Source organism: Urocampus carinirostris, chromosome 18, assembly GCF_059441175.1.
Source record: "Urocampus carinirostris isolate Australia breed hairy pipefish chromosome 18, RoL_Ucar_1.0, whole genome shotgun sequence".
Taxonomy (NCBI): Eukaryota; Metazoa; Chordata; class Actinopteri; order Syngnathiformes; family Syngnathidae; genus Urocampus; species Urocampus carinirostris.
In genome coordinates, this window is record NC_142366.1 from 4,689,517 (window position 1) to 4,715,824 (window position 26,308).

Sequence of the window (26,308 nt, forward strand, 5' to 3'; positions counted from 1 at the left end):
TTCCATTATTTTTCCATTTTTTTCCAGGTTTGTGAGTGTTCAAGGAGACTTTTTCAGCCAGTTCTGTGTAACATATGACTCACAAGTGTTTCCATGACTCCCTACCTGATAATTATTATAATAACGATGCTAAAAATATGCCATGTCAGGCATAGAGGATGATCCGAGTGTGAGAAGAAGCCGAATGTAGGTCACCTGATGGGAAAATTAAGCCTATCAAAAGCTTATGCGAGGCGTCATTCTTGTTTAGCTGAGGGGCTTTCATCTCATATTTCATATCTGTCTTTCGGGAAACAAATTTTGCAGGCTGTTTTTTTTGGTGGGGGGGCATTTTTTTAAACACGGTATCTTCCAGTGAACAAATGGGCCAGATTAGATTTAAAAAAACAACAACATAGAAAATGGTTGCATGTAGCAAATAAATTGCTCACGTTTGCCGCATTGATATTAGCAAAGTCTGAAATCTGAAAGATTACATTTTTAAATATATTTGCTTCGATTTTCAAGCACACAAATTATCACACATAAACAATAACAGAAAAATTAACATTAGCTAAAGCATCCTAGCTAGCTTAATACTGCTTAGAAACGTTGGAACTCGTCTGAATTATTTTTTTTACAACAACCATTCAATGTAATGCCTCTTTAAACATTTTTTAAATTTTTTGTTGTTGTTGCTTTTTTTCATTTGATGTCTTTTACAATGCATTGTACTTTTTTAGTTATTATACCTTAAAAATGCTTTGTCTGTTTATCCTAACAGTCTTTTATGTTTTTTTCAAAAGTCTTTATTACATGTTTATCCTGGAGTATTCCCGTTGCATGAAATGTTTCACAACATTGATATCAATGACAATAAGACAATTCAGCTAAACTAATATTATTATTCTGACTATCTTACATGTTTTCCTAAATGTTTTGCCTTTTTTTTTTTGCAGTGATCACAAGAGAACAGCAAAGCCTGAAACGTTGTCTGCCTCTCTTCTCACTTGTTGTTATGATGCATCTCTTCCAGCTCAGTAGTAAAAATTTTACCGAGACAGACATTTGTTTTCCTCTTTTTTACCACAATTTCTTCCGCAGTGACCATACGATAACCTGCACAACCTACGACCTTTTCCGCCTCTTCTTCTCACTTGTTTATGCTGCATCTCTTCCAAGCCAGTTCATTGTTGCCACGCAAATTGTGGATAAAAGTGGTACTACCACAGACTACCAATTCTTAACATTTTTAATAATGTACCAAAATAAATCTAAGAAAAATAAGTTGAAACAAAGAACACTTTTATAATTTTGTTGGATGTTTTCCTCCATTTTTTGCAGTGACCACACAAAAATTGGAAATCCTGGACCTTCTTTATCTCTTCTTCTTGCTCATCATTTTACTGCACTTCTTTTGGTGGAGCTCAGTACTGCCGTGCATGTTGTGGCTAAACTTCATACTACAACAGCAATCTGTTAAGTCCATAAACAATGATTGCTCAAATATCTGCAGGGTTTTTTTGTTGTTGTGGACAGAATTCACCTTAAAATGGAGGCGTGAAGTCAACTTATTCATTTGGATTTGGAAAACACAGCAGACGGAGCAGTAAATGAAAGATATGCACCCACAAAGAGTAAGTATGCTTTTTATTCTGTTGTTTCTTCATCTCGTCATCCTTTTAGGTGTCATTTGAATGTGTTTATTGGAGGAGTTGTGTTGACTTAAGTGCTTTTTGTGTTACAGCATACGTGTGCAAATGACTTCTGAGTTGCGTCTGCTGTCTTTTTTCCTCTCCTCATCTCCCGTAAACACTCCGTAAAGGTCAGTATAGAGCTTTTATTTGTTTATTAAATACTATTTTAGTAGGTGCATTATTGAGTGCTTCTGCACAAAGCTATTTGTATCCACTAACAGCTTTATTATTTGTTATTGCGAGGGTGGAATAACATCTTTTCAGAACCTATCATTGTTGAGTTTGATGTACATTTTGTGGATGCAAACGACAACCAGAATAATATAAGTAAAGAATAGAATGATTATTTCCATAGTACTATACTTTACAGGAATTTTATCTTCAGCTAAACCTAGATTTTATTAATATAATTATTACGGCAGATCTTTGAAGAGTCTTAAAAGGCATTGAATTCATTATTCCCAAAATAAGGCATTAAAGGCATAAGTGGCATAAAAATATCCTAAATTCAATTTTGGAAAATCTTAAAAATGTGAACACATGAGTAAGGGGTCAGCTTGGTCATAAATTTGATTTCAAAAGGCATTGAAAAGTGTTTAAAAGTCTTGAATTTAACTTACCTTAAGCTGTAGGAACCCTGATCAATGGCAGATTGTCTATAAAATAGTAAATCCATTTTGAAAAATTGAATATTATTCATGGTTATTCTTAAGCAATAATATTTATAAGTGTGCATATCATTATGTATGGGTGTGTTAATTGGGAGAAAATACTTCACATGGCCAAGAAAAAAATGTATCACTCATTCTATCTCGTTACATTATCTTAATATTTTTGTGTTTTTTGTGAGTCACAAAAATAACGACTCGCTTCCATGTACAAACTTGATTGCAAGGTGGAAACCTGCTTAGTAGACTTTATTTATGAAGAAAAATAAAATTATGGTTAAAGAAATTACCCCATCCCCTAAATCGGCACAAAATTCATACATTTTCTAAATTAATCATGAAAAAAATGCAAAAAAAAAAAATGCAAAAAAATGCAGTTTTAATACCACTAGATGGCATCAGTTTATTTATTTTTATTTATTTATTTAATTTTTTTGGGGGGGTTGGTTTTTCAAATCTTGTATGATATGCAGGGGAAAAAAACATATGTTTCTTCTGAATACAGTCCATTTGTTGATATTCGAAACGGTTTGTTGTCGGGTAAGAAAAGTAGGGTGCAAGGATAATGTTCAATTGACGTCCAAATATATCTATATCACTCTGATGTGTGTTTCATATATAAAAAAAAGTGTTTAAGTCATGTAAAGTCTTCAAAATGTTCCTTTTTATGTAAAACAAGGCCCAAAAATGTCACACTGTGAGTCAGCCTAACCAGCTTTCCCTGGAGAATGAATGGGCGTCTATATAGGGAACGGCTCATGCCGCAACAGTGGCTAATTCCTGCTAATCCCACCGTGGCTCCGACCAACAGGGAGAGCTGCTTGCCAATGGTGGACCCGCTGCCAGATTAGTTGCTTTGCAGGAATGGGAACCTTCTTTTTCCAAATGGTCCTTCTCAGACAGCCATGTAAGTTAGATTTTCACCTTGTGATGATTTTATCTTGGAGATTTGATGATTTGGTTCCTTGTTTAGATTTTCTTTGCTTTCAAAGTTTAGGTAAAACCCCAAGATTAACTGTAGCGGTTTGTAACGCTGAAAGACTTGGGAAAGACTTTGCTTGGCCATCAAGACGGGGAATTGTTGTGGCCAAACAGTGTCAACGCTGCACAAACCTGCAGGACATCTGGAAATAATGTTTTATTACATAATTGACCTGATTAACTTGCTTAATCAAGAAGATTGTTGACCCTTGAATTGTCCAAGTTTGTGGAACATGACAAGAGCTTGTATATTCAAACTCTGTGTCGTTTCCAGCCTAGCTGCACTGTTGGCAACATCTTTTATTTAACAATGAGCTAAATGAAGAGCTTTGTTTTGTTTCATTGGATGTATAGCTCAAGCTTTATAAATTAAGTTCCGTCAGGTACTAGATAGACCAAGCAACCCATGAGAGTAGCTTGGGGACCCCCTCCAAAAATCAATTTCCATTAATCGGACTTAAAAGCTGTTGGTGACCCCTGTTGCTGTTGTAGTTGTTCTCCTGGATGGAATAAAACTTGAAATTGTGTCAACAAGAATCTTCTAATTTGACCCCCCATCGTGCAGCTGCCTGAGGATTATCCTCTATTTAAGGCTGATGTTCCTCCAGGTTAATTACTTAAACACGACGGGTCGTACATTGAGGCTACAATCGAGAAAAAAAAAACGCTCAGAAAGATCAGTGTTTATTAGCAGAAAGCAAATATATACAAGCCTTGGTTGTGTAACGATTTCTTCATGAGAAAATTTCCATCTCAGCAATCTCAATCGAGCTTCCGAAACGTTCTTGGTCACGCAAGTTCCTCAGGCCATTTATTAACACATCCTTTCCAAATGTGTCCTGCAAAGTTGACTCTATTGCTCCACAATATTACTCTCTTTGATGATCTAAAATTGTCAAGCAGGTCTCACTTGATGAGGAAGTTACAATCTCATCAACGACACCAAATTTGGGCAATAAGTGCGTCAAGAACTCCCTTGGTTATGCAAGTTCCTTAGTTCAGCTATATAACACAAAATCCTTTCCAGAGGTGTCCTGCTACTTTAGTGGAGAGTTGACTCTGTTTCTTCTCAATACCCTTCCCTTTGACGATTTAAAGTTGTTAACCAAAGTATTTTGTCCCAAGGAACTCCCAGTCTCATAAAAAACACCAAGTTTGGACTATTAGGGCGTCAATAATTTCCTTGGTTACCAAGTTTTTCAGATTGGTTATATAACACAACATCCATTTCAGAGAAGTCATGCAAAGTTGACTTTGTTCCTCCAAAACGTTCCCCCCTTTTACAAAGAAATTTGAATCTCCTCAATTACACCAAATTTGGAGTTTTTTTTGGTTTGAACAAATTTATTGACACTAAAAACAGAAAACAATCATGACAATCTCAACAGCAATTAAGCACATTCACAATATTATATTCCAATATTACGTTTTTAACAGCAAACACAAAGTGAGGTTTGAACAAACCTTCTCGAAAATCAAACATATTCACAATTTCATTATATAACATCTTTGTTAGTGTCAATAGATCCGTCCAGGCCAAAGTCGATTGTCCTCGGTCTGAACAAATCCACCGACACCAACAGCAGCAAAACACAGCCATCAAGCATATTCACAATTTTTTTATATTTGACAATATGACGTGACGATATGACGTTTTAACATTTTTCCTGACATTTTCAACATCAATAAAACAATTTCAGAGTTATTTTCTTTTAACAGTAGTTAACCAGCGTGTAAAAGGCAATACTATTGTGCAAGGGCATAGTGTCCAAAACTTTCTCGATGACTCAAGTTACACAATAAAATCAAGTATATAACACAACATCCTTTACAGATGTGTCCTGCACAGTTCGTGCAGGGTGGACCCTCCAAAATATTACCCTCTTTGATGAGTCCTTTGATAAAATCAGGTCTGGTGAGAAGATGAACATTCAACTCTGTGCCTTCATATTTTCCACAGGAGATCTCTCTTCAAAATGTTTCCGCAATCAGGGAAATCTCTGGTTTTCGACAACTTCCCGGACCCCACTGACACCTGGGAGATCATCGAGACAATCGGGAAGGGGACCTACGGCAAGGTCTACAAGGTGCTCAACAAGGCTGACGGCAGCAAAGCAGCTGTGAAGATCCTGGATCCGATTCATGTGAGCCAACTGAACCGATTACAGAACCGCATCCGAATAAGTTCCAACTATTTTTTTTTCCCGATTTTTCAGGACATTGACGAAGAAATCGAGGCCGAGTACAACATCCTCAAAGCTCTCTCTGACCACCCTAACGTTGTAAAATTCTATGGGATGTTCTACAAGAAAGATGTCAAATGCGGAGATCAACTGTGGCTGGTGTTGGAGGTGAGAAAAGAGTAGATCCCCAGGATGAGGCCACCTTGCTATGTTTACACTGTATGGGGTGGGATACGAATTTTTTTTTACCTCTTTCACAGCTTTTTCCCCACTGTATGGCTTCAACAAGATTTTTATTCACCTGACTAACAACTAAAATTCATTTCATTGCGTATGGCGAGACACGTCTCGAATGTGCCTGTCCAGTATTGGTTGACGTCATATGAAATCCTTGTCTATTGATTTGCATCAAGGCATCTTGAAAATGTCGATATTTCATTGGCTGAGCTACCTCCCACAATGCCTTTCTCTTTATTGAGTCTAGAATCTTACATGCTTCATAGAATTGAGAATCGGTGACACAAAACTGCATTTATTTACTATGGGCCCCAAAGCTTGGAGGGATGGCAACGGGAGAAGCCAAAGTATGTTACATGGCCATAACTAATTGATGACCATGACTATTACTAAATATAGGGAGGCAATTAAAGCAAAAAATCTAAGAGCATGACATTCCTTGCAAGTGGAAGTCATTGAAATCGGTTTTTGCTCTGTCCACTCCACGCATCGGCCCGGTATTGCAGTACCTCCGGGAACGGTGCATTTGCAATGATCGCAGCAAGGCTTTAGGGCTAGGACCTTAGCTTGGCCTTTTGGCTGAGAGTAAGTGTCCCGGCTCCTAGGCTTTGTAGCGTATTATGAACTGACCGATAACGGATAATGGATAATGAATAACGAAGATAGATCAATAACCCTTAAAAACCCCAAAACCCCCAGACTATACCCTTAGGGATGCTAGGTCCTTAGCTTGGCCTCTTTGATTTTTGCATTTCGGAGATGGAATACGCGCTTGCTCTGTCCACTCCATGCATCGGCCCGGTATTGCAGTACCTCCAGGATCGGTGCATTCGCAATGTTCGCAGCAAGGCTTTAGGGCTAGGACCTTAGCTTAGCCTTTTGGCTGAGAGTAAGTGTCCCGGCTCCTAGGCTTTGTAGCGTATTATGAACTGACCGATAACGGATAATGGATAAAGAATAACGAAGATAGATCAATAATCCTTAAAAACCCCAAAACCCCCCCGCTGTCTCCTCCGCCATCTGCATCCACCCACTACAGTATTCCACTCAACCAGCTCAAGTTACGTCACACTAAAGGGTAAATCAAATTAAATGTTTTTCCTTCTCATGTCTGTTATATTTTTATTTTTTTTATACACATATATTACACATAAGTAGCAATTAGTTTTTTTCTGGGCTACAGGAGGCTTAGAATACATTCGGTGGCTTAGTTAATTGGCATAGTTTTCTATACTCCTGCCATACAGTACGCCAATTTGACTTCCAGATCCCACCTTATTTATTTCGTATCTAGGCGGCCTACAGTACTACATGATTTTCTTGGCTTTCTGAAATGTTTTTGCTTTAGATGTAAGATTGGGGCTAAAAAAATCTAGGACGACCCAACCCGGCCTGCGGGTGTTAAAATCCAGCCCAGCTCAGTAAATTAACTTGATATGAGTGACCAAGCCTGAAGCAAACCTGAACTTTCTTTTTATTTTTGTAAGGGGGAGGTGAGTTTTTTTCTGTATCGAATTTTGGGTAGGGTTCGAGCTCAGGCCTTACCTTTTGCATTGAAGTGTGTTGTGGTTACTCTTACAACAGTGCAGTAAAATGAGCATTGTCCCAGAGTGACCTTGATCCTTGGCAGACGAAACGTGCCGATTAAAAGTCTGATTGTTCTCAGCGCCACGTCTGGCCAACTTTGCGCAACGGTGCTTAAATCTGGCTGGTGGTTACGTAATGTTAAGCCGGGTAGGGGAGGATTGAACCGTGGCATAGGTTGGCAAGAAGGTTGCAAGAAGAGCTTGGCACAAATTTCTGCTCAAACTTTTTAATTTTAAATGTCAAACCTGCCATGGAGGTCAAACCCAGATGGTTGATATTGTTTTTATTTGTAATTTTTTTCTAAGCGCTGGTCTTAGTGCGGTCATAAATCAAGCTGTGGACATCTGCTATACTTGATTGATGAAGCCCACATATATTTTGTTTACACAATTCATGTGCGCTCGATTAGGAATGGAAATAAAAACTGAGAATATTTTTCCATCCCGCTAGAAATAACAATCGAGGTGTTTTTTTTATTCAAATCATGATGCAATCAAATTAAAATACACAAATTCCTATTTGTGAATGTATTTTATCAGTGTACATTTTTTTATACATTATATTTCAAGTTGTATCTGATTAATATGAAATACATTTATTATTTTGGTCATTTTAAATCTATTAAATGTGTTTTATTTCAACTTGAAATTGCATAATTAGATTTTGACTAGAATTAATTCATTCTATTATTGTTAAAGTGCTAATTTTATCTAATATTATTTCTTTACTAAAATTAATTATAATTTTATAATTATTAAATATGTAATAATATGTAAGGAAACATTAAATAGATTTATTTACCTGTACTGTATAACCTAAATCTGTTTAACAACTCACTTAATTTTGTATTCATCAATTCATTATATTTAATAAATAGTTGATTTGTTTAAAAAATATTTTAAAAAAATCAATACATCTATTATCCATTTACACAATTATAAATAGCTTCTCCCTAAAATGACGAATATTTAATTTTTCAAAATTATTTTTGTAGACAATTTGTATTTAACACACAATTTGACATTGCTCATGTGTCCCAATAATTAATTATTTTGGTTATTATTTAGTAAATGTCTTTAGCTTTAGCTTTTTTTTATCCATCCATCCATCCATTGTCTTCCGCTTATCCGAGGTCGGGTCGCGGAGGCAGCAGCGTTAAAAGGGAAGCCCAGACGTCCCTATCCCCAGCCACTTCCTCCAGCTCATCCGACGGGACCCCGAGGCGTTCCCAAGCCAGCCGAGAGACATAGTCTCTCCAACGTGTCCTGGGCCGCCCCCGGGGCCTCCTGCCGGTGGGACATGCCCGGAACACCTCCCGAGGGAGGCGTCCAGGAGGCATCCTTATTAGATGCCCGAGCCACCTCAACTGGCTCCTCTCAACGCGGAGGAGCAGTGGCTCTACTCCGAGTCCCTCCCGGATGACTGAGCTTCTCACCCTATCTCTAAGGGAGAACCCAGCCACCCTGCGGAGGAAACTCATTTCGGCCGCTTGTATCCGGGATCGAGTTCTTTCGGTCATGACCCAAAGTTCATGACCATAGGTGAGGGTAGGAACGTAGATGGACTGGTAGATCGAGAGCTTTGCCTTTCGGCTCAGCTCCCTCTTCACCACGACAGACCGGTACAGGGTCCGAATGACGGCAGACGCTGCACCGACCCGTCTGTCGATCTCCCGTTCCATCCTACCCTCACTCGTGAACAAGACCCCAAGATACTTGAACTCCTCCACTTGGGGCAAGACCTCCTCCCCGACACGGAGGGAGCATACCACCCTTTTCCGACTGAGAACCATGGCCTCGGACTTGGAGGTGCTGATCCCCATCCCGGCCGCTTCACACTCGGTTGCGAATCGCTCCAGCGAGAGCTGAAGATCACGGGCTGAGGAAGCCAACAGCACCACGTCATCTGCAAAAAGCAGTGACGCAATGCTGAGGCCCCCAAACCGGACTCCATCCCCGCCAAGGCTGCGCCTAGAAATTCTGTCCATAAAAGTTATGAACAGAATCGGTGACAAAGGGCAGCCCTGGCGGAGCCCAACCCTCACCGGGAACGAATCCGACTTATTGCCGGCAATGCGGACCAGACTCTGGCACCGGGCATACAGGGACCGCACAGCCCGGATAAGACTGTGCGGTACCCCATACTCCCGAAGCACCCCCCACAGGGCCTCCCGAGGAACACGGTCGAATGCCTTCTCCAAGTCCACAAAACACATGTAGACCGGACAGGCAAATTCCCATGCACCCTCAAAGACCCTGAAGAGTGTATAGAGCTGGTCCAGTGTTCCACGGCCAGGACGAAAACCACACTGTTCCTCCTGAATCCGAGATTCGACTTCCTGGCGGACCCTCCTCTCCAGTACCCCTGAATAGACCTTACCAGGGAGGCTGAGAAGTGTGATTCCCCTGTAGTTGGAACACACTCTCCGGTCCCCCTTCTTAAAGACGGGAACCACCACCCCAGTCTGCCAGTCCAGAGGCACTGTCCCCGATGTCCACGCGATGTTGCAGAGGCGCGTCAACCATGACACGCCCACAACATCCAGAGCCTTAATGAAGTCTGGGCGGATCTCATCGACCCCCGGGGCCCTGCCACCGAGGAGTTTTTTGACAACCTCGGTGACTTCAACCCCAGTGATACGAGAGCCCAACCCAGAGTCCTCAGGCTCTGCTTCCCCAGAGGAAGACGTGCCGGTGGAATTGAGGAGGTCTTCGAAGTACTCCGCCCACCGATTCACAACGTCCCGGGTCGAGGTCAGCAGCGCCCCATCGGCACTATACACAGTGTCGATGGCACACCGCTTCCTCCCCCTAAGACGTCGGATGGTGGACCAGAATTTCCTCGAAGCCGTTCGGAAGTCGGCTTCCATGGCCTCGCCAAACTCCTCCCATGCCCGAGTTTTTGCCTCGGCAACCGCCAAAGCCGCATTCCGCTTGGCCAGCCGATACCTGCCAGCTGCTTCCAGAGTCCCACAGGCCAGGAAGGCCCGATAAGACTCCTTCTTCAGCTTGACGGCATCCCTCACCGCCGGTGACCACCAACGGGTCTGAGGGTTGCCACCGCGGCAGGCACCGACTACCTTGCGGCCACAGCTCCGATCAGCCGCCTCGACAATGGAGGCGCGGAACATGGTCCACTCGGACTCAATGTCCCCCGCCTCCCTCGGGACATGGGCGAAGTTCTGCCGGAGTTGTGAATTGAAACTTCTTCTGACAGGAGATTCTGCCAGCCGTTCCCAACAGACCCTCACAACACGCTTGGGTCTGCCGGGTCGGGCCGGCATCTTCCCCCACCATCGAAGCCAACTCACCACCAGGTGGTGATCAGTTGACAGCTCCGCCCCTCTCTTCACCCGAGTGTCCAGAACATGCGGCCGCAGGTCCGACGAAACGATGACAAAGTCGATCATCGAACTACGGCCTAGGGTGTCCTGGTGCCAAGTGCACATATGGACACCCTTATGTCTGAAAATGGTGTTCATTATGGACAGACCATGACGAGCACAGAAGTCCAATAACGAAACACCACTCGGGTTCAGGTCAGGGGGGCCGTTCTTCCCAATCACGCCCTTCCAGGTCTCACTGTCATTGCCCACGTGAGCGTTGAAGTCTCCCAGCAGTACGAGGGAGTCCCCAGGGGGCGCGCTCTCAAGCACACCCTCTAAGGACCCCAAGAAGGTTGGGTACTCCGAACTGCTATTTGGTGCATAAGCACAAACAACAGTCAGGACCCGTCCCCCCACCCGAAGGCGGAGGGAGGCTACCCTCTCGTCTACCGGGGTGAACCCCAACGTACAGGCGCCGAGCCGTGGAGCAATTAATATGCCCACACCGGCTCTGCGCCTCTCACCACGGGCAACTCCAGAGTGGAAGAGAGTCCAACCCCTCTCGAGAGGACTGGTACCAGAGCCCAAGCCGTGCGTAGAGGTGAGTCCGACTATATCTAGTCGGAATTTCTCAACCTCACGCACCAACTCGGGCTTTTTTTTTTTTTTAATCGATTTTTAAAACATTTATCATATATTCATTTATTATATTTATATTTATTATTTATATTTATTATATTTATTATATTTATTATATTTTATTTATTTATTTATTTATTTATATTTATATTTATTTATATTTATTTATTTATTTATATTTATTTATTTATTTATTATTTATATATTATTTATTATATTTATTATATATTACACTACATGCATTCAGCAACATGTCCTAAATAAAAATCTAAAAAGGTGAGTTTTTAAAAATAATTGAATATGCATGCATTTCCTTTTCATTTGCAAAGGACGGCAGAGGGAAGGTACACAATCAAACACTCTTCGTCTTTACCTCTCTTTATATATATACGTGTTCGCCTCAAAGGTAATCGGGCCCAAAGAAGAATGGTGGAGGGAGAGTACAAAACCAAACACTCACTCCATCCCTGCCTCTCTTTAAATAACTTTTTGTGTTCCTCACTACTGTAATTGAGCCAAAGAAAGAATTGTAAAGGGAGGGTAAACGACCAAACTCTCTCTCCATCCATGACTCCCTTTATAGATGTTATATATATATATATATATATATATATATATATATATATATATATATATATATATATATATATATATATATATATATATATTGTGTTTCCCTCAATGGTAATTGAGCCCAAAGAAGGGATGGTGAAGGGAGGGTACACGACCAAACACTCTCTTTGTCCCTTCCACTCTTTATAGATTTTTTTTGGGTTGCCTCAACAATAATTGAAGCCAAAGAAGGCCGATCATTAGCAAAGAGGCGCATCCTCCACTTTTCTTTCATCCGGCAGATTAAAGTGCTGCACATTCATGTGTCCTCATCCGGCAGGCAGCTGCAAAGTGCTTCAAAGAAAAGCTGCTATGGGCCCTCACTTTGCGGGGCCTCACTTTTAGTCCCTAATCACAGATCAAAACCTCCCTGATTTACATGCAAGCCTCACAAATGGGGCAATTTTTCAAGGCGGGCTTTTGAAAAAAATAAAAAAGTAGAAATAGGGGTGCATGATAATAATCTGGTCAAATATAACCCCACGTTTATTGGGCCGAGAGAAAAAATGGAGTCACTTGAGGCCAGGCTATAATATTTAACCAGCTGACACTATTTGTTGTAAAGATTTGATCTGTTCATGTTCCTTATTAGAATATATTTTGACTTTTGAAAGAAGTAGTAGCACAACTTGGTCGTGTTTTGCTCCTACCTCTTCCTAGTGTGCGCGAGCCACTGGAGACTTTGGCCGAATTCAGGCGCATTCCTTAGGATGTGTATAGGCTGTTTGGATTGTTTTGTTTTAAAACATTTTCATTCTTTTATAGAATATCATTTTGGTTGTGTTACCTCTTTACCTATCCCTAATGTGCACAAAACACTAGAGAGCTTGGCTAAAATCAGTCCCATGGCTCAGGCTGTTGTGATTGTTTTGTTTTTAGAATGTTTTGATTTTATAAAACTGGGTCTGTCATGAACCAGAACGGACTCTCGGATCCAATAGTGTTAGTTTCAAAAGTGCTTTTATTTGAAGAGTTGTTGGAGCTGGCTTGGGACGTCGGCGCTTGTTGGTCGTCAGCCTCTTCAGGCGGAATGGCAGCTCCGCGACGGGTGGACGGAAAGTACAGCTGATCGGGTAAGTCGATTGCCGGGGCGGGAGAGTATGCCGCAAAACGTGGAACGGAAACAGGTCAAAAACGGAAGGCAGGCATGAATCAGGCAAGAGGAGTTGTGGGTACCTAGTAGTCTGGAGAAACACTCAGGGATACAAAGAGTATACCCGGATGCAGACCGCTTAAGTGGAGAACGTCAGCCAATCAGGAAGTGCGCTCCAGCGGGCCAAACGATTGCCCCAGGTGACTTCACTTAGGCAATCACGACAGAACCCCCCCTCAAGGGACGGCTCCAGAATTCCCTAAAAAAAATAAATAATCCAAAACACGTCACAGGGAAACACAGGTAACCCAAGGGAAAAAAAAGTCACAGGCAAGACACAAGTAATCCCCCAAAAAATACGTCACCAAAAATCCAAAAATGAGTGTCTAGTAGTCCTCCGACGAGCCACAGAACGTCCACAGGTACATCACCGGCCATCCCCAAGGCACGGATAAACAATCCACCTGTCAAAACAGAAAAAAAAAATCCACAGGCAAAAAGGAAAAAATGGTACAGTACAGTACCTCTCAAAATTCCTCTGAATGAACGGAGACCCCATCGTCGGCATCCGAAGGGGTGGCAGGCGGAAGGGTTGCGGTATCAGACCCACGGGGACGACCACGGCGCGGCTCTGGTTGGTCTGGATGTAGTCGATGGAACTCCACCACGAGAGATCGGTCCAGGATCTGCCGGGTGGGGACCCATGACCTCTACTCCGGACCGAATCCTTCCCAGTCGACCAAGTACTGGAATCCCCAAACCCTGCGTCGGGAGCGGAGCAGGCGACGCACAGTGTAGACAGGTTCCCTGTCCAGAAGGCACGGAGCTGGGGCAGGAGGCGTTACGGGCGCCAACAGGCTCTGGCCGACGGGCTTGATCCGGGAGACATGGAACGTGGGGTGCACTCTCATAGACCTTGGCAGGCGGAGACGGACCGCTGAGGGGTTGATAATCTTTTCTATGGGGAACGGGCCTAGAAATCGAGGAGCCAGTTTCCTCGACTCAACCCTCAGTGGCAGATCAGCGGATGAAAGCCAAACACTCTGGCCCACATGGTAGTTCGGAGCAGGATTCCTCCGTCGATTAGCCCCAACTGAATGAGACTTGCCTGCCGGAGGAGTGCGGACCGGGCACAAGCCCAGGTTCGTCGACAGCGGCGGGCGCTAGCAGTAGCGGACGGGCAGGAAGCTTCCCCTTCCTGGCTAGGCAACATAGGAGGTTGGTAGCCATATACGCACTGGAAGGGGGACATTCCCGTGGAGGAGCTAACCAGGGAGTTGTGGGCATACTCCACCCATGCCAATTGCCGAGCCCAAGACAACGGTTCACGAGATACCATACGGCAGAGCGCTGTCTCCAGGTCCTGGTTAACTCGCTCTGACTGGCCGTTGGACTGAGGGTGGAACCCCGATGAGAGGCGAACCGAGGCTCCCAGCAGACCGCAGAACTCCTTCCAAAAACCGGACGAGAACTGGGGACCCCGGTCTGAGACAATGTCCTGAGGGATGCCATGGAGGCGGAACACGTGTTGCTGAACTGCCAGCGCGGTTTCTTTGGCGGAGGGGAGTTTGGGTAGTGCCACGAAATGGACCATCTTGCTGAACCGGTCCACAATGGTAAGTACGTTTGTCATCCCCTCAGATACTGACAATCCTGTCACAAAGACCATGGCGATATGCGACCACGGCCGGCGGGGAACCGGCAGAGGATGTAGTAGACCGGCCGGGCGTTGGTAAGAGGCTTTGTTCTGGGCACATACTTGACAGGCTGATACGTATCCTCGTACATCTCTGGCCATGGAAGGCCACCAGAAACGTCGGGCCAATAAACTGTGGGTCCGAGCCAACCCCGGGTGGCAAGACAGGCGAGAATCGTGCCCCTATTGAAGGACCTCAGATCGTAAGGGTTCGGGGACGAATAGTCAGCCCTCAGGACAGGAGCTGGGACCGGCTTGGTCTGGTAACGCCTCTCTGACTCGAGTTTCAATATCCCAGGAACCAGCCGTTACCATGCGGGAAGCCGGGTGAACCCTTGCAGGACCCTGAGGTAGCTCATCGGGCTTCTGGAATTGCTGGGAGAGGGCGTCGGGCTTCACGTTGCGGGACTGTAGGACAGGGTAAAATTGAAACGGGTAAAGAACAGGGACCAACGTGACTGACGTGGGTTTAGTCGCTTAGCCGATCTAAGGTATTCCAAACTTTTGTGATCCGTCCAAACTAAGAACGGCACCGTTACCCCCTCCAACCAATGCCGCCACTCCTCCAGCGCTAGCTGAGTTGTTGGCCGGGGAAGTGGAACGGTCAGGGTAAGGAGCGGCTCGCGGACAGGTTTGGTGACAGTATCGACCCAGTACGCCAGTCAAAGTGGGCGTTGTGTTGGACCAACCATGGATGGCCCAGAACGAGGGGTTGGCTTGGGGAGTGAAGTCAATGGAAACGGATCTTCTCTCTGTGATTTCCAGACAACTTTAATTATATTGGTCCCGTTATTTGAGGTACGGTGCCCAACAGACGACCATCTAAAGCTCGGGCTGACACCGGATTAGGAAGGGGTTTCACGGGTATCCCTAGTTTGCGTGTGAGGGACAGATCAAGGATATTAGCTTCAGCGCCAGAATCGATCAGGGCAGGTAAAGTCTGATGTGAACCGGGAAGAAGGAGATGGGCCTGGAGGACCGGTCTATCAGTCTTGGGGCACGAAACTAAAGCCAAGCTCAATCGGACATCACCTATGTCCGACGAGCTTTGGTCTTTTAACGGACAATTGACCACTCTATGACCCTCGCCGCCGCAGTAAAAACATAGCTGTTCGGACGCCTTCGCTGGCGTTCTTCGACCGAGAGGGAAGTACGATCCACCTGCATCATCTCATAGGGGGTGGTGGACGCGGTTGAGGGGTTCGGTACATTACCCGCTTCTTGAGCTGGCCTGGTGACGAATCGGCTGGGACTTCCCCTCTCCTGGCGTCTCGCCTGAACCCTACGGTCGATCCGGGCGGTCAAGTCAATAGCTTCGTCAAGTGTTGCCGGAGGAGCGTGGGATACTAATTCATCCTTGAGGTAACCGGCCAAACTGTGAAGGTAGGCGTCGACCAGCGCCTCCTCATTCTAGTGACTTTGGGCCGCTAGTGTACGGAAGTCGATTGCGTAATCGGCAATGGAACGTCTCTCCTGGCGAATGTTCATGAGCGAACGGGCGGCGTCGGCCCACGAGGAACCAGAGTGAAAAACCTTAGTCATTTCTTGGGCCAGGAGACTAAATGAGATGCATGCCGTCGCCCCTCGTTCCACATGCGTCCGTTAGCCGGGGGCGGGCTCTTCCACAAAAAAGATTTATTACGAAGGCGACTTTCGCCGCTTCGGTCGCGAAGTTGCGGGGCTGCAGATCGAATATCAACCGACAATTTACAAGGAGGCAGCAAGGCGGCGCAGTGGTTAGGGCTTGTGCGGCACAGTTCATGTCATGGGAACCTGTCGTGGGTTAAAATCCAGTTCCAGACTTCCTGTGCGGAGTTTGTATGTTCTCCCTGTGCTTGCGTGGGTTTCCTCCGGGCACTCCGGTTTCCTCCCACGTTCCAAAAACGTGCATTTCAGGTGGATTGGCCGGTCCAAATTGTCCCTAGGTGTGTATGAGCGAATGAGTTGTCTGTCCCTGTGTGCCCTGCGATTGGCTGGCAACCAGTTCAGGGTGTCCCCTGCCCACTGTCCGGAGATGGCTGGGATGGGCTCCAGCCCCCCCCGCGACCCTAATGAGGATAAGCGGTACGGCTAATAAGATAAGATAAGAAGAATTTACAAGGAAGGGGCGGATCTGGGCGGGATCTCCACAGAACTTCTCCGGCGCACCCACTCGTGGTTCAGCGAAGCCGGTGCCGAGCTGTTCGGGAAGGGGCGTAGTCGGATTTCGTGGCCCGGAATTCGGGGAAGTATTGCTTTGCCCTGATGACGTTGTTCGCTGTAATAACATGTCGGGTAAACTTGCCCAGCGTTGCTGATGTTGCTCTAACTGGTGCTGGCATCGTTGTACTTGCTGAACCAGGGTGGAAACATCATGGGGTATTTGCTGTACCGCGCCTTCAGTGTGTAGTTGGCGCTGTAACGCAGATTGCTGATCGGCATTTCCGCATTCTCCGGAGGGGAGAGAAACGTCCGCTGGATCCATGTTATGGTCCGGGTATTCTGTCATGAACCAGAACGGACTCTCGGATCCAACAGCGTTAGTTTCAAAAGTGCTTTTATTTGAAAGAGTTGTTGGAGCTTGCTTGGGACGTCGGCACTTGTCGGTCAACAGCCTCTTCGGGCGGAATGACAGCTCCGCGACTGGTGGACGGAAAGTACAGCTGATCGGGTAAGTCGATGGCCGGGACGGGAGAGTAGGTCGCAAAACGTGGAACGGAAACAGGTCAAAAACGGAAGGCAGGCATGAATCGGGCAAGAGGAGTCGTGGGTACCTTGTAGTCTGGAGAAACACTCAGGGATGCAAAGAGTATACCCGGACTTCCATCTCTGGGCGCAGACCGCTTAAGTGGAGAACGTCAGCCAATCAGGAAGTGCGCTCCAGCGCGCCAAACGATTGACCCAGGTGACTTCACTTAGGCAATCACGACAAGGTCGTCTCACAAATTAGTCATGTCCCCTCTCGACTACTTCATAATGTACGACAGGCTCTGGAGACTTAGGCTAGAATCAGAATTATCTCAGAGGAGGTGTACAGTCTGTTGTGATTTTTTTGTGTCATGATTACTGATGCGGGGCACCTGGGTCTGCTCCGTTGGCGCCAACAGCCGCGGACGCTGATTAGCTGCTGATCTCTTTTTAAACCACCGCCTTCCTGTCAACATTTGTCAGTTCGTCTGCGAACCTTAGCTACACGGAAGGCAAGCTCTTTTTGACAACTGACTCTATCCTGCCCTGTTTCCCGTCTGATTTCCGGTGCCGAACTCTTTTCTGAACCCGTTTAACATTTTTGCTCCTCCGTCCCGGCCATCGACCTGTTTTTACTCGCTCTCGACACCGCCTTCGCTCAACACGGAAGTGCCACTTCCGCGTTCCAAGCGATCTGCTACCCGTGACCGACGATCACCGGTTGTGGGTGCAAGCCCTTTCCTCCTTCTAAATAAAGCTGAGTAAACAAACGCGATTGGGTCCCGTCTCCGTTTCTGGTCCGTGACAGTTTTGAAATTATTTAGATGTGATTTTAAGGTTCTTTTGGTATTATACAAAATCATGCATGGACTTGCTCCCTCATATCTTTCAGATTTAATTTCCCCCTATGTTCCGGTCCGGAGTCTTCGCTCTGAAAATGCTGGTCTACTAGTTATCCCAAAAGCCAGGAAGAGATCCGCAGGTTCGAGAGCATTCTCCATCCGGTCCCCGGTGCTGTGGAATGCTCTTCCCCCTGAGATTCGATCTGCAACTTCAGTGGAAATGTTTAAATCTAAGCTTAAAACACACTTCTATTCTATAGCATATGAATAACCTATATTTTATGTTGACAATATCAGGGGATGGTGTCATAATAGTCTGTAGTCTGCAATAGTCTTTGATCTGTGCAGCCCTTTGAGACTCTTGGTGATTAAGGGCTATACAAATAAACATGACTTGACTTTATATTTTTTATAGAAGTGGTGGCATTACTTTGTCTCCTCTCTACCTCTTCTTAATTAGCTCAAGGCACTCGAGACTTCAGCCAAAATCACTCACATACCCCAGGATGTGTACAGGCAGTCGGGATTGTTTTGTTTCCATAATGTTTTGTTTTTCTATAGACTGATACCATTCTTGTATCACCTCTCTACCTCTCCTTAATGCGCATGAGGCAACAGAGTGCTCAGCCAAGGTCGGTCCCATGGCTCAGAGTGCTGTAATTGTGTTTTTGATAATATTTGAATTTTATAAAGAAGTAGAAGCATAACTTGGTCTTAATGTGCACAGGCACTGGAGAGCTTGGCCGTATCAGCTTTAATTCAGGTTTAAAATGCATCACATTCTTTTTGAACTGGGGTTAGTTTTTAGAAAAAAATCTTGTTGTTTTGTTTTCTTTTACCCAGTTTATGATTTAGGTTTATTGTTTAAAATCTGGCTTTGAGTGAATCGGTTTTAAGCTTGTGGTAAGATTTCAAACCGGGGCAATTTTAGGTTTGGAGGTTTGGGGTGCTGCGCACCAAGAGTGTGATAACATTTTGATTAAAATATTTTGCCAAAAGTTGCTTTTATCAATTACTAATTATTTTTTTCTTTGAAAGACAGTATTTTTAATTCAATTTTCCTTTTTTGAATTGAATTATGGCACTTTTGGCCTTCCATAATAGCATACTCTCACCATAATATACCGTAGCCTCCAAAGATTCCGCTGCTATGCTGCAAATGACACTAGCTGAATAGAAGATGAGCACGGTCGGGGACGAGAATGGTGCTATGAATCAAATGGACTGAACCATTTCAAGGCAGTGGAGATTTTCTGATGCTGTGCTGTTCACATTTTTGTTTTGTTTTACTTTTCTGTGTTTTAGCTAGTGTTTTTCATTATATTTAAGCCTCATCTGTGCTTTATTACAGAAAACAGTTTAAAAAATGCTCCAATTACGGGGTGGTTGTGTTGAATGGGCTGTTTACACCCATGTTTTCGAATGAAGCCTCTTTTTTCAACTACAATTTAAAAAATGCTCCAAATGCAATTTCCTGCCTTGGCAGAGGTCTTTGATGGTTCTGTTTTGCATATCTGCTTTTTGTATTAGCGCTCCGGGGGAGGGAGGGGGGCGCAGATCACTCGTCAGCAGCTCGAATGAGACTTAATTACCCTTTTTTGTTTTGGGAGAGCGGGAAATGGCTGTAATTATAAAAGAGAAACAAAACGATCTGCGGGAAAGTTTTCCGCCGTTAAAGACGCTCATTGAAATGGCGAGTGTGTTGATAAACACGCAGACTATTTTTTCTTTTTGTTCCGCCCTTGGCGCTGTGATTGAGGCCTCTAATTTTCACATCCACCTTCAGCGTCTTGCAGGAAAAAAACAGAAAATGAGGGGGGTACTGTGGTTGCCGTGGCAACTCAACAGGTCTTTTTCTATAATTTTACAAAAAACGGGGGGCGTCTTGTTGTTGCCAGTCAATGTTTGATGCAGCGACGCTGAAAGGGACACCCAAATTCTAAAACAGTGAGAAAATAGTACATGTTTTTGCATAATCTCTCTCTCTCTCGTCTCGTCTCGTCTCCTCTTCTCTCCTCTCCTCTCCTCTCCTTTCCTCTCCTCTCCTCTCCTCTCCTCTCCTCTCCTCTCCTCTCCTCTCCTCTCCTCCCCCCGGCCCAGAACGACATTGAATATCAACACAATTTTTCTCAGGTAGTTTACTCTAAATTTAGGGCTATACAAATAAAAATGACTTGACTTGACTTGACTAAATGTGAAAAATGCCAAAAAAGCTGGTGTCTCACCCAAAAAACTCATTTTGTCTGGGAGCCTTTATATGGAAGCTCATTAAATAATTTGCGTCTACTGTTGAGACACGTTATGATAAAAATCCATATAGCAAACTGAACACCAGAAGAGCACCCAGGACAATTTGATTGGGTGAGTGGTAGGGATGGGTGGACCTTTTCAAAGAGCGGAAGCTCTCCCTCCTGTCTCTCGCCCTACGCCACCTGTGCCGAAAGTAAACACGCCTGGGATCCTCATCTGCAGAGTTTTGTGACATTTTTACAAAATAACTACTTGATTTGAAACCATTATTTATGAAAACATGAAGGTGATGTAATTTCGAGAGGGAGACAAGTTTAAAGTGGTACATTTGTTGATATTTGGGACACGGGCTGTGGCATTATTCTTATTTCATAAATTTGAACAAATGATCACACAGTTAAATCAAATGATCTGAAGAATAAGCTTTATTTTCTAGAGCGTTTTTAGTAGTTTTGATGAATTTTGTCTCAAAATATACGGTGTAACTCTTTCTCAAAATAAATTCAAAATATTTCGCTTTTATGGCTCTTTGAGTCAAAAAGGTTCCTGACCCTTGCTCTCGAAAGGTGAATGATCCTGCCAAAAAGGGAAATGCCACCCAAAAAGTGGTTTTGTGCTGTTATGGGGATGATGCTCCAATGGTGCATCCTGGATAAACCATTTATTTATGTATATATTTTGAAATACTCTCTGTGTCCTATTTTGTAGCTTTGCAACGGTGGCTCGGTTACAGATTTGGCCAAAGGCATGTTGAAGAGGGGAGAGCGCATGGACGAAGCTATTATTGCCTTCATTCTGCATCAGGCCCTCATGGTGAGCGTCCCCATTATCACAAAGTCATTTCAATTGTATCTTTTTTTTAATATCAAGGACATTTTAACCACTTATTCAGTCCAAATTAGAAGGTAGCTCGTCAATATTCCTTTGTGAGACAACTGCAGGACAATAACATACCCTTTTTAATTATTGCAATTCAGTTTATCAAGCCATAATAAACCTAACAAACACAACTCGGCACCTATTACCTCACAGCAAGACAGACTATGTAGAATACCATGGCTATACTAACAGTCCACGATCTCATGTTGTCTGCTACCAGTGAGCAAGACGATCCAGTTTAAAGGCAAAATGGGATAGACGTGATCGGTCTAACAAAAAAACAAAACAATATTTTTGAAAAAGGTTTTTGCACAAAATCTTATGCAGTGTACCTCATTTAACATAATCCAAAAATGTATAAAACACGAGGAAGACGTATAGACTGTGAGCCACAGCACAACGCACTTTGTTTACACACCTTGATGTACATATACAACAACACAGAATACTGTATATGTACACAGTCTTTTCCTTTTTGTATGTACATAATTGATTTGATTTTTATTTTACTGTATCTTCTGTTTAAAGTTTATCAACCATGTACACTGGTTTGCCCCAAAAAATATCATTGGCATTTTAATGTTAATAACAATAACATTTTTTGTTACTACTGAACATTATCACACAATTTTTTTCATTGCGCTATTGTAATAATGTAATTTTTTTGGTACACTACTATTAGAACTTAATTTGTCTCTTTAAAGCAGGGTTGGGAAACTATGTGGAGTAGAGTGCCCCATTGGGTTAAAAAAATTGGCCAAGGGGCCGATCCGGGAATTTTTCTTTTTTATAAATAGTAATACCTGCAGACATCTACATGTTATATTCTTTCATATTTGTTTTTATAAAATGTTCTCGTCATATTGGTTTTGAAAGGGTCACAAATAAAGCAAAATGATATACTAGCACTTGATTTGATATTTAGTTTTGTAGTATAAAAGTGTTTTTGTAGGATTTTTTCAGTCGGATTTTTTTGTCGTAATTTTGTAATATTACTGGAGTACTTCTGTTGTATTTTGGTTCTATTTCCATAGTACAATTATGTTGTTATTTGTAGTATTAATGTAGTTGTATTTTTGTAGTATTTCTGTCCTAATATTTATTTAGTAGTATTTTTTAGTATTTTTGTTGTAATATTTCTGTAGTAGTATTTCGGTGCAGAAAATGGATGGATAATATTACTCTACTAGTATTTTTGTAGTATTTCCGTAGAAGTTTTGAAATATTCCATAGTAGTATTTTTGCACTATTTCTTTCGTATTTTTGTAATATTTATGTAGTTGTATTTTTGTATGATAGTATTACAGTAGTAGTATTTTTGTAGTATTCATATAGTACTTTTTTCCTTTTCAGAATAAAAGCAAATTAATATAGTAGGGCCCTCTTTTATGCAAAAAAAAAGAAATGTAGTTTTGTTGTAAATTTGTTGTATTTTTGTAGTATTTCTGTAAAAGTACTTTTATTGTAGACACACAAAGGTACAATAGGGACAAAGTTGGCAACGCAGATTTTTTAAAAATTTGTAATACTTTATTTTCAAATTTATATGTGTTGTCATTATATTTTGATCCTTTTTGTTTGGCAGGCCAGATGAAAAAGCCTGGCAGGCTGCATGTGCACCATGGGCCGTAGTTTTGTCCACCCCTGCTTTTAAGTCTCTATTACGTGTTCACTTTAGAGGGCCATGTCTAATCTTGTCACAATGTTTCACTACATGGATATCATTGTGATGAAGAAAATTCAGTTCAATTCTCACATATTCAACAATCAATGAGTCCGGCCCTTGGCTTCTAGACAAATTTGACGTTGACACCCCTGCTCTAAATGTTAGAACGATTTCCATATGAGAACAAATAACGATTCCAATAATTATTATTTTCATTTGCGCAGGGTCTGCAGCACCTGCACGTCAATCACACCATCCACAGGGACGTCAAAGGAAACAACATCCTGCTGACCACGCACGGAGGCATCAAGCTAGTTGATTTTGGTACATAGACTAAAGATTTTTTATTTTAATAGTTTGCCTTTGCCAGTCTGACGAAAGTGTCCCACCTATAATTTGCCATTTAAACAGAAACACTTCCCATAAAGCATGATAAGAGCTGGCTTTTTTCATTACAAGGAAAAGCTCTTCTCTTAAAAGCTTTTAATAAGCCCTTAACAGTGACATGCACGTCAATTTTATGAAGATGCGTGTTTGGCGAGGGGGTCGGGGTTGCGGGTGGATAATGGAATATTTATCCATCCATTATCTGCACCGCCTCTCTTCAGTAGGGTCGCGGGGGTGCTGGAGCCCATTCCAGCTATCGTCGGGCAGTGGGCAGGGGACACACTGAACTGGTTGCCAGCCAGTCGCAGGACACACAGAGACAGACAACTCGCTCGCTCATTCACACCTAGAGACAATTCAGACCAGCCAATTAACCTGACATGCATGTCTTAGGAATGTGGGAGAAAATCAGAGTGCCCCGGGGAAACCCACGCAAGCACGGGAAGAACATGCAAACTTCACACAGGAAAGTTCGATCTCATAACCTCAGAACTGTGCCGCACACGCGCCAACGCTGTAGCCCATCCCAGTCATCTTCTGGCAGTGGGCAGGGGACACCCTGAACTAGTTGTCAGCCAGTCGCAGGGCACACAGAGACAGAAAACTCCCTCGCTCATTCACACCTTAGGACAAATTTGGACCAGCCAATTAACCTGACATGATTGAAATTGTTTCCATGTTTTTCAACAAGTCTGCTTAAAAATAACGCCAACACTGCTCTCCGGTGGCTTTGCTTTGCCATTGCTTTTATTCTTCCCTCGTGATTAACGGCAGCTGGCATTAATTTGTATGGCATTCTCCCATGAAGCATTATCCCACTCTACAGTTCACACCCAAGAGGATAGGTGCATGGTAGGGTACTACGAGATGTGTATTATTGCAAGGATTACATATCAATTATGGACATTTATTATGGGCCATGCAAAAAATGAAGGCAGTGTTTCCCAAGTGGTAATGGGAAGAACTTCCTGAACTGAAAATGTAAGCTACATATTACTTTCATTTCACTCAAAACCTATATGCAGAGAGACTTGTCTAAAAATATTTATACACGAAGTGTTCAGATCCACAAATATATTTGCAATTTACTCAAGATCTATCAAATCATATGTCTTGTCTATACACAGGCAAGACAAAAATTTGCATTTGTAAATCACAGATATATTTGCGGCTCTGCAAAATATATGATTTACACCTGATTTTTTTCTTTTAATGGCACTGGATAAATATAAAAATTGGCTTTGAAAGTCCTTAAAAAGTGCTTGAATTTTGGCGATGAAAAAGTTGTAGGAACCTTTTATAATATACAGTATTTTCAACTATAAGGCGCACCAGATTATAAGGCGCACCTTCAAATTTCTGGCCAATTTGAGGCTTTTAGGTGCGCTTTATATTCTATAAAATACAGTCCTTCATTTCAGCTGGCAGCACCGTCCATTTTTGGCAAAATCTTTGCCACGTGTTAGCTTACCACCAGGGTTGGGTAGGGTTACTTTAACTTGATTACTTTCAATTACTTTTGGATTACTCCAATACCAAATACTCTAATAAAAGACAAAAGAAACTAAATATGAATAAAATTACTAAATTTTGTGCAGGCTAGGGAGTAACGGAATACAGAGAACGGCAAAAATGATGTTGGCAAGCTGTTTGGATTTATTTTCATTTTGTTTCTGTCGCATTTTATGTTAGTTTTGCCGGAGATCAAAGAGATCAAAGCCAGGAGAGAAAGCTTAAAACGTGTTGTGGGTCATAATTTTATTACCTGCATAACCCTACCCAACCTTTCTTACCACCAAACGGTTTACTTCTGATAAAAACGTGACATCGGCCACGCCTACAATGCGTCATACTTGGTCAAGGTCGTCGGGCACATGACGGAAGCTGATGTTGCTGCAGAAGCTGACAGCGGCGGCGCTTATCAGCTCCAAGATGCGTCCAATCGCAGCCGAGTCAGCAGGAGAAATCAAATGGGGAAAAAAAACGTGTTGGAGTGGCGAACTGCGTCACCGAGGATTTATTTTACTGCCCCCGCCCGATGCAGTCGAGTGGCTCGTGCCACACCAAGCAGATAAAGCTCCTGTTGTGACTCATCAGCTCCAAATAGAAATCAGAGGAGGGGAGCGCTTTATGAATATTAAAATGAGCAAATTTGCATAGTGAATGTGGATATTTAAGGACTGCACGATACAAAGTAGTCATGCAGAGACTAGAGCTTGACAGTATCGATTGATAGATTAATAACTTGTGTGTTAGTCATAACTATGGGCACCAGATATTAAATGTAAATGCAAATTCTAATGCATTTAAACACAACTCCCTTCATATTATTTGGAAAGGAGTGTCCATTGGGATCCAGTAAAACTCAAATTCACACTCACAAACATTTTTTCCCCGATTCTCACATCAAAACACACAAAATGACGTCAACAAGCATTAATTACAGCTTTCCTTTCCTCAATCTTCTGACATTTTTTTGCCTCTAACTCCGACTGAGACGTCACGAGCTGCGTAGGATATAAAACTGTAACGTCAAAGCCATCCAATTTGATGATGCAAAGCTAAACCTTTAGCGATTACGCTTGTTGACATTTCGTCTCGCGCTAGCTTTTTGCCTCCAGGCTAAGCTCCGCCCACCGGATAAGTGACAATGTTTACACACAAATGAAAGGGTATATAATGTCAAGACCAGAACGGAGACGGGACCCACTTGCGTTACGTTACTCTCAGTTTTATTGGAAGAAATGAAAGGGTTGCACCCACGATGCAGTGATCACTGGGCGCGGGAAGCAGGTCGCGCTGAACGCAGAAGTGGGACTTCCTAGGCGAGCGATAGCGGTTTCGGGAACGGAAAAACGGGTCAGTAGCCGGTACAGGAGGGCAAAAACGTGGTCGGGGTCGGAAGCGAGTCGTAAGCCAG

General features: G+C 43.3%; 1 protein-coding gene and 1 pseudogene across 3 annotated transcripts in view; both read left to right on the forward strand.

Annotated features, from left to right (window-relative positions):
• Positions 1-1,036: 1,036 nt before the first annotated feature.
• myo3a (myosin IIIA) overlaps positions 1,037-26,308 on the forward strand; it is a 76,628-nt gene continuing 51,356 nt past the window's right edge. For 2 of the 3 annotated variants that reach the window (XM_088321908.1, XM_088321910.1), the window contains exons 1-7: positions 1,037-1,616; positions 1,727-1,804; positions 3,156-3,251; positions 5,286-5,469; positions 5,542-5,676; positions 21,165-21,269; positions 23,226-23,325. In XM_088321908.1, coding sequence (XP_088178034.1) covers positions 3,250-3,251; positions 5,286-5,469; positions 5,542-5,676; positions 21,165-21,269; positions 23,226-23,325 — 526 coding nt within the window. In that variant the 5' untranslated portion in view covers positions 1,037-1,616; positions 1,727-1,804; positions 3,156-3,249. The remainder of the gene's footprint in view (positions 1,617-1,726; positions 1,805-3,155; positions 3,252-5,285; positions 5,470-5,541; positions 5,677-21,164; positions 21,270-23,225; positions 23,326-26,308) is intronic. The other variant, XM_088321909.1, reaches the window with a different exon arrangement.
• Positions 6,305-6,580, forward strand: LOC148348083 (U2 spliceosomal RNA; annotated as a pseudogene).